The sequence below is a fragment of the Anomaloglossus baeobatrachus genome, chromosome 5, assembly GCF_048569485.1.
Source record: "Anomaloglossus baeobatrachus isolate aAnoBae1 chromosome 5, aAnoBae1.hap1, whole genome shotgun sequence".
Classification (NCBI taxonomy): Eukaryota; Metazoa; Chordata; class Amphibia; order Anura; family Aromobatidae; genus Anomaloglossus; species Anomaloglossus baeobatrachus.
The window spans coordinates 51,008,450-51,017,926 of NC_134357.1; the positions used below are offsets into that span (position 1 = coordinate 51,008,450).

The 9,477-nt window shown below is 46.1% G+C and overlaps 1 protein-coding gene across 1 annotated transcript in view; it reads right to left on the minus strand.

Annotated features, from left to right (window-relative positions):
- Positions 1-2,693: 2,693 nt before the first annotated feature.
- The window catches only part of STK32C (serine/threonine kinase 32C), a 320,810-nt gene continuing 314,026 nt past the window's right edge, over positions 2,694-9,477 (minus strand). Inside the window, exon 12 of the mRNA XM_075348496.1 lies at positions 2,694-3,549. Within this exon, the coding sequence (XP_075204611.1) occupies positions 3,393-3,549 (157 nt within the window). The 3' untranslated portion in view covers positions 2,694-3,392. The remainder of the gene's footprint in view (positions 3,550-9,477) is intronic.

Consider the following 9,477-nt stretch of genomic DNA (forward strand, 5'->3'; position numbering starts at 1 on the left):
TGCTCCTCAGTATAATATCCCCACACACACTGCCTCTCTGTATAATATCCCCCACACACAATGCCCCTCTGCATAATACCCCCCCACACACTGCTGCTCTGTATAATATCCCCCCACACACTGCTCCTCTGTTTAGTATCCCCCACACACATTGTTTATCAATATATCCCACACACCCTGTTCCTCTGTAAATTATCCTCCCACATCCACTGCTCCTCTGTATAATATCCTCCCACACTCTGCTCCTCTGTATAATATCCTCCCACACACTGCTCCTCTGTATAATATCCTCCCACACATTGCTCCTCTGTATAATATCTCCCCACAAACACTGCTCCTCAATATATCCCCCTCCACACACTGCTCCTCTGTATAATGTCCCCACACGTACACTGCTCCTCTGTAAATACCAACACACACTGCCAATTTGTATAATATCCCACACACTGCTCCTCTGTGTAGCATCCTTCACACACATACACACACACACACACACACACACACACACACACACTGCCCCTCTATATATCCCCCACACACTGCAACTATAACATAGTTATACACACACACACAATGACCCTCTGTGTAATATCCCTCATGTACGCTGCCCCTTTGTACACTATCCCCCACACAACCTGCCCCTCTTTATACATATCCTCACACACACACAATGCTCTGTATATCACCCCACACACACTATCCCTCTGTATACTATCCCCGCCACACACATTGTCTCTCTGTGTAATATCCTCCTGGTATACATGTCCAAATCCTGGTATATATGTGTGCATCCTGGGCCCTTCCTGGTATGCATGTCTCCCATCCTGGTTTATTGTTCCCTTCCTAGCATAAATGTCATCTTCCAGGTATATATGTCCCCATCCAGGGACCCTCCTGGTATGCATGTCCCCATCCCAGTTTATTTGTCCCTATCCTGGTATATATGTTCAATCCTGGGCATCTCCTGGTATGTATATCCCACTCCTGGGCACATTCTGGTATATATGTCCCCATCCTGGTTTCTGTCCCTTTCTTGGTATATATGTCCTCCTCCTGGTATATATGTTCCCACCCTGGTTTATTTGTCCCTTTCCCAGCATATATATCCCCATTCTAGGCTCCTCCTGATGTATATATATTCCCCTCCTGGGCACATTCTGGTATATATGTCCCCATCCTGGTTTTTGTCCCCTTCCTGGTATATATCTCCTCCTTCTTGTGTATATGTGCCTTTACTGGGTCTCTCCTTGTATATTTGTCTACTGCAAAAAAAACCAAAACATTTTACTCACCCTCCCCAACTCCTACGTCCTGTAGCGTCCTCTCTGAGCAGCGATGCATTTCAGCTGGATGAAGTCAGCAGCCCCTACCACCCGCGGCTGGAGTCAGCACCCCCCTGTGGCTGGAGTCAGCGCTTTCCCACCCCCCGCAGCTGGAGTCAGCGCCCCCCGCCCACCGCGGCTGGAGTCAGCGCCCTCCCCCGCCCCCGCGGCTGGAGTCAGCGGCACCCCACGGCTGGAGTCAGCAGTTCCCCGTTGCTGGAGTCAGTGGCCCCCCCATCCCCGCGGCTGTAGTCGGCGGGTCCCCCACCACCCCCGGCAATCTTCAGCTTATAGCGCGCCTACCTCTCCCTGCCGGATGCCGCGCACTCGTCAGCTCCACGTTGCCCGCAGCAATGTGATGAAGTGCAGAGTGATGACCTCATCACATTGAGCTGCGGGATGACGCGCCATCTTTCTTCTCTGCTCCATTCACAGTGCCTCCCCCACCACATGGCTAATTTGCATGCGATGCCCTAGAAGGGCTTCGCACGCACCTTAGTCATGTGCAGACTGCAGTTGTGGCTGAAGCGACACTGCCGGGCCCCTCTGCTGCAGCTGTGACTGGGGCTCGGTGAAGATGGTAGGCCCGGCTGGAAAGGAGCTACATAAAGCTAAGTAATTAACCGGCTAACAAAGTAACTGGCGGCGGTTACAGTAAAAACGCAGTGCTGGGACCAGAGGAGCCAGGAAATGTTACAACTTCTTACCTCTCTGCTGCGCCCCCCTTGAAGCATGGCCGTCGGCGCCCTGTGCGACCACACAAGTCGCACATGCCTAAAGCCGGCCATGCTACTAGGAATGGGACCATAAGCATCTTTATCACCTCAGACCATTAGTGATCTTAACTTTTACCTCTTCATTGATCTAGACATCAATAAGACAACCCATCTCATTACTATTGATGGTCAGTTATTTAAACATTAACCTCCTCACTACCCTTGACCACTAGGGCACTGAACCCTTTCCCTGCTCTATACCACAAAAGTTCTAACTGTCAACTCGTTCGCTGATATATATTACCATACTATCCATATACAGTTTGTGTATATATATACATATATATATATATATATATATATATATATATATATATATTTATGTTAGGTCCATGTGCAGCTTAGGGTAGATTCTTCGGGATGGTTGAAGTTCCCTGAGCCAAAACCATTTGGGAACTGCACTGCTTTCCTGTGGCAATTGTGATTTCATTTGTCGCCACTAGATGGCAGCATTTTACCACGTATTTCCAAAGACCCCATAGCTATTTACTGAAGCTGGTGCTTATTTTTCTGCAATATATGGAGTAGAGGGCGTCATGTAACTCCCCCAGGATATTAAATAACTCCTAACAAAAATAAGCAGATGAGACCGATCTACAATTTCCAATACTTTATTCAATATTTTAATTAAAAATGTCATTTAGTTCAATAATGTCTTCCCAGAATAAACAAGCCGAGAAAAAAAAAATGGTGTTAGAGATGATTTCAAGAAATGTATGAAACGCCCACAGTCTGTACATTGCGTCCATGATGGCCAGCAAGGTCCTAGATTTGGGTGGAGGATGCATGACCTGCTCAGGCTTAGGTAGGTGCAAACCTCAGAATGGGTGCCGTCATTTTTACCAGGCTGCTGGACTCATAAAGAGTTGTTTGCCAATGGTTGCAGCGGCATGTGAGCTATCAGTAGCATCCTCCGCCAGTCCATATTACACCAGCGCACTCCTTCTTACAAGACCTGCCCGTGCCCTGATTAAGAAAAAAACACAAATGTCTGCCATTAACTCCTCGATGTAGTAAAAAGGCATCTTCAGATATATAATGTAACCGGATTGGTGTTTCTACAATCCTCTCCTGCGACCATCACGTCCCTGTATATACCACGAAGGATGCGTGGAAGGAGAAGCATCGAGGAATCGGACTCGCATAGCTAAGTGCATCTTGTATTTTGATAGACTTCGCAGCAATGTTTCACCGCTCAGTGGATTTCCGTTTCATTAAGTCTACATTTATGCAACCTGAGAATAACAACCATGACCTGTGAAGCGCCAGGATCATGTTCCCAGGAGCTGGATAACTAGTTGATGCTGCCGGTAGAAGAGCAAACAGAGACGCACATGCTGAGGGTGGAATTTTCTGCTTCATTTTCTGCATCCGCTTCTTCTCCCGGTGCCTCGGCTTCATCTGTTGACAGCTGGCCCAGCCGAGCGGCCATGTCTGGAGTCTTCTTTAGCCTGGAAAAGTAATTAATAAAACATAAAATGATGAAAAAGTGAAGGCAGAAGAAGATTGGACAAAAGAGGAAGAGTCACGACTATAACAAACCCTCAATATCTCATACATTGTCTTATGTTTCTGATTTCTGCTCCAATTCTACAGCTCTTGGACTTTGGTTTGACCCTTGTCTGGTACTATGAAAAAAAAAAATCACTAGTGGTACCATGGGGTCAATATGACCAGAACACCAAATTTTGCATATCTATACAGGTAGTGACCCCACCGGCCTTTATGGTTACATATAGAGATGATCGAATATCACAAATATTCGGCTTCGCGATTATTCGTTGAATACGTCACCTCTATGCGAATATTCGATGCGCAATGTAAGTCCATGGGAAGCCCGAATAGTTGCTATTCGGCAACTATTCGGGTTTCCCATAGACTTACATTGCGCATCGAATATTCGCCAAATAGCGTCGACCTATTCGTCGAATATGGGCGTTGCCGAATATTTGAGGTATTCGATCATCCCTAGTTACATAGCTATAAACTAAGAGGAGTAAAGCTGAAAATAGCACATGCAATATATCAGTTGAACCTTCATAAGAAAATACATAAATGGCATAATTGTGTGTAAGAACATGTGTTGGCAACTACATATGCCATCTGCGTGGGGTCATGTTGACACGATGGGACCAGTCAAGGGTTAAAGGGAACCAACCATCAGGAGTTTCACATAAGAAGTAAAGCCAGTGCTATACTGGTGCTAGGATGCTGCATGTAAGCATAGGTTTTGTTCGGAGATTGGATATTTTATTTCAGAGATATGCGCAAGTAAAGTTTCAGCAATGCACTGTTATTTGATTGACAGGTGCAACAGGAAGAGAATATGTGGATCGGATCTTACTATCTATTCCCGCCCGTCTCCCTGCCTCTCCATCCTTACCCTGTCCCCGTCATAGACGTTAATTTTGGTGCAGGCAGACAGACAAGGGTGGAAATAGATAAGATCAGACCCTCCTAATCCCTTCCTGTTGCACCTGTCAATTAAATAGCAGGGCATTGCTGTAACTTTACTTGCACATATTTCTGAAATAAAACATCCAATCTCTGAACAAAACTTATGGTTACACTCTGCATCCTAGTGCAAGTATAGCACTGGCTTTACTTTATACATGAAAATCCTGCTGGTTGGTTCCCTTTAAATGGTTGCCTCTGTCTCTGCCCTTCATGGCTGAAATGGAAATGACTGCGTTTACAGCTCGCTGAGCACCAGAGGTCGAGTTGAAAATTGGAATTTTGTAACAGACAGAAAAATGGATGTCGCTACTACTGCAAGTTGAGTAATTATTTGTATTCTGTTAACATGGAAACTCATAGATCTGTAAAGGGGCTGTGAACACAAAACGGCAAGATATTTCTAATCAAGTGCTGTTTGCAAATTTTCTTTATTTTACATGTGTAAAGGGGGTGTGTAAGGCGTGACTGCCCCAAGCGTACAATCAGGCTCGGACTGGCCCACAGGAGAACTGGAGAATCCTCTGGTGGGCCCATTTGCAGTAGTATGTCACTTAGTCCCAAAATATGATCAGTAGTTGTCACAATACACTTGATTTACTAAGTACAGACAAAGGAGGCATCTCATTATTCATTGTACAAACTACCCAGTATATTATTATATAGAAGCATAGGTAAATTTGTGAATGTAATATTTGAATGTCGTTGATCAGTGGCCCCCCTGAGTCAATAGTACTGGTGGGCCCCCGCCGTCCCAGTCTGACACTGCCTGCAATCAACCATTTATGTTGTAGTGTTTAAAACTGATATGGCGGTATAATGTGTTCAGATAGCCACTAGGTGGCCACAATGCAGTGACACCTTCCCTGGAACCTTCGGGTTAGGTATGGTTAACTCAAAGATGACTTTAGTGAATAAAAAGGTCAGAGACCTAGGCAGTGACAGGAGAGTCCCAAGTGAAATGAACAGACGCAGAATCTGCGTTTGTGGGAGGCATTGTGTGAGGAGCCCAGTAAACCGAATTTGGCAAGGCCTTCGGGCAAACCAGCATCCCAGACACGTAGAGTCTTAGAGAGTGTAGAGGACCGGCTGTAACTGCATCCCTGGAAGAAGGTTGCGTCCGGGCACTCCTGGCTGGCATTCCGATCCCCTGGCATAGACCTGAAGAACCCCCTCAGAAGATCAGTTGGTTCTAAAGAGAGACCAGGGATCGAGTGTCTGGCAGAGGAGTGCTGTTGTGGAAGGATCCCTCAATAATTTCTTACTAAATCCCTGTGGGTGGAACAAAGGGTGCCCAGAAGGATTATTTGAGGGGCCTAGAAGCTCTTCAGGAATCCCGAGTATCAGGGAAGCGGTGGCCGATAAATTCATATGTATGACTGTTACTAATGGAAACCCCCTTGGGGAACAAAAATGCGCCCACCTTCTAAAAGAGCAAGCTATGTTCTTGGAGCCTTCAAGTAAAGTTACGATGTTGAAGAAAAACTGTGAAGTTGTCCATGTCCCTGTGTCATCTAGAGAATGAACTGTTAACAATATTTGCACTGCAGAGGCGGTCGGGGCACAAGGGGTGCAGCCAAGCCTCTGTCACCACATTTTAGCACCCTTGCGGTATCAGGTGCCACAAAATGTGAACGTGGAAACCCAAACCCCAGAATATTTGTGCCAGTCAACACACCAGCACCCTCAGGCCACATACACAACCCCAATTCCGGACTGGGAGACTGACTAGCAACAGGTAAAAGGGATGGGCACTGATTGGATAGTTGCCACCCAATCTGTAGGGAGAGACCCAGCAAGGGGAGGGGCCAGTGGTCAGTTGGGACGTTGGCAGGAGGAAGTGAAGTAGAGTGAGTAGAGAAAAGGAAGTAGAGTCGGAGAGGGTTGAGAGAGTGAGGAGTGAAGTAAAGAAGGAAAAGTATAAAGACCTGAAGTAACATCGGAGTGCTGTAACAGAAGTGAGGGACTGTGGAGTAAGGAACCAGGACTCCAGGGACCGTAGGTTGCCTGTGGAAGTGTAAGACTCCAGGAACCGCAGGGCGCCTATGGAAGTCTGGAACCTAAGCTCACAGGACTCAGCACAAGGTGGGGCGCAGACCCTAGGACAGCGGGACACTTTATGGCCAGGTGAGGGGATCTCCAGGGTCCATCGCCAACCCAAAGAGTCTGAAGCATCAGCAGCAAAGAGGGGACCAGGATTGAACCCTTTAAATAGTCCAGGCTGCCTGCAATAGGACCAAGACTGAAACAGAGGGGTTCCCCCAGACGTTCTAAGCCATGGGAGACCAATACTAATGAGAGTGCATGGAGGACAGCCAACCCAGGTCACAGCTGGCACGGAGAACAAAGGGAGCGGGAACACCTGTAACCGGCACCAGCGGGTCCAGGTACAAAGCCAAAGTAAAAAGGCAAGTTGAAACTGCAATACCGGTGTGGACTGTTTCCTTCTTGCCTCCATACACATACACTGACTGTTTCTCACTATAACCCCCATCATCCACTGCAGGGGCCTAGCCCTGCTTGCGGAGGGCCCAAAACACCTAAGCTGCAGCGGCAGCTTCAATAACCTGGCCGCACACCGCGAGTGGCATAGTCAAAAACTCTTATTTTCTTTTCTTTTATTTTTTCCCATTTTTCACCCCATTTTTATTGGACCGACCCCCAGGGTCACGGAACTGGGCATCCGCCGCGACCATGACTGTTCCCCCTTGCGCACCACACGCCCGGGACCGAGTACCCCACAGCCCTGGGGTGTCACAACTGCAACAGCCCCCATCCGCCCCTCTAACACATGCATTGGAGCAATGCACAACAATGATTGCAAATCAAGACTAAAGGGGGCTTTACACGCTACGATATCGTTAATGTATTATCGTTGGGGTCACATTGTTAGTGACGCACATCCGTCACAATATCGCAGCGTGTAATACTTACCAGCGACCTTAGGCGACCTGAAAAATGGTGAAAATCGTTCACCATGGAGAGGTCGTCCCAAACTCAAAAATCGGTAAGGGTTGTTTAGCGTTGTGGTTCATCGCTCATGCGGCAGCACACATCGCTATGTGTGACACCGCATGAGCGAGGACCGTCTACTTACCTGCCGCCGGCCGCAATGCAGAAGGAAGAGGTGGGCGGGATGTTTACATCACGCTCAGCTCCGCCCCTCCGCTTTCATTGGTCGGCCGCTTAGTGACGTTGCGGTGACGTCGCTGTGATGCCGAACGTCCCTCCCCCTTGAAGGAGGGATTGTTCGGCAGTCACAGCGACGCCGACGACCAGGTAAGTATGTGTGACGCTGCGTAGCGATAATGTTCGCTACGGCAGCGATCACAAACAATCGCATGCGCGACGGGGGCGGGTACTTACACGCTCGCTATCGCTAGAAATTGCTAGCGATATCGCTACCGTGTAAAGCCCCCTATAGTCTTTAAGGCTAAGTTCACATGTCGTGTAGTCATCTGTTAGAATGGATCCGTTGGGAAACAGATTTCTGCTAGATTATTTAACATTGGAGTCTATGGACAACGGATCCATTACCAGATTGCTATTTAGCCATCCATTGTACTTGCATTGGTAACGGATCTGTTTTCTTAACAAATTCGTTACAAATGGATAATAAATAGTAATCCGTTAATGGGATCAGGTGTCCATAGACTCCACTTTTAAAAAAAATGGATCTGTTATTTAACAATGAACAACAAAGTTGTGTTTGCACAACTTTTTTGCAAACGGATCTCTAACGGATGACTAAAGGATATTGAACCAAGATATCTAAGGTTGTTAGAAACATTGTGTCTGTAATTAATGTAACATATGATATAGTTTGGTACATGCCGTTGCTCCAAGTCAGCGGGTTTACATTGTAGCAACCTAATTACTGCAGCAAGCCTCCACTATACTGATAATACTATTAACATGACAGGCTTGCCAGTACCAGAAATGATAATTAAATTACCAGGAGACATTATTTTATTACCAGGACACCTAATTCCATTACCAGACCATTATAAAAGAGAAAGTAGCAGGCAGCGCCGGATGCTCATTGCCTACATACAGAACAATTGTTACTATGGGCACTGTTATCTTATAGCAAGAAAATGAGAAAAATGATAGCAGAACTGGAAAGAACATCCTGCAAATTACACGTGTTGCAATTTTTTAAATAGTTTCAGACCAGTAGTTTTATTAGAAGAAAATCCTTATTACTGCACTTAAAGCGCAGCAATTAGCAGGATTTTCCTATATAACCTAAAGGCAGTGCTATACTGGCACTACCATGCTGATCCTATACATACAATTAGTTGTCAGTTAGGATGTATAAGAAAAAAGGTAATGAAACTTCAGCTTACCATAGGCAACTGCGCTCCAGGACTTGCAGGGTGGGGCCTCAGCCAACAGAAAAATGTTGCTTCCTGGTATCAGCTATGTTGGCTGAGGCCCTGCCCTTTCTGGTCACAAGGGTATGACATCAGCACAGGTCCTTCTAGTCACAAAGTAAAATGATTCTATAATAGAATTAGCATAAATAACAGGGGGAGGGGATAACTATGAATACCCATCCCAGGTATCAGGTGATCAGCAGCTGTTGCCAATCAAAAAGCTGCTGATTTTATAAACTTGACTTGCTTCTGTTTCAAAGCCTATACATCCTAACTGAGAAGAAGTGAAGAGTGGACCCAGCACCACAATCCAATCCACAATATTAAAATATCAAAAATTTATTAGATATTAAAAAAATCCAATGGATCCAAAACTTGAGAGAACACGCATAAGGGCACCTTATACGTTTCGGACAATAAGTAAAAACAAGTCTTTAATCATAAGTCCTAAACCTATGATTAAGGACTTGTTTTTACTTATTATCCAAAACGTATAAGGTGCCCTTATGCGTGTTCTCTCAAGTTTTGGATCCGTTGGATTTTTTA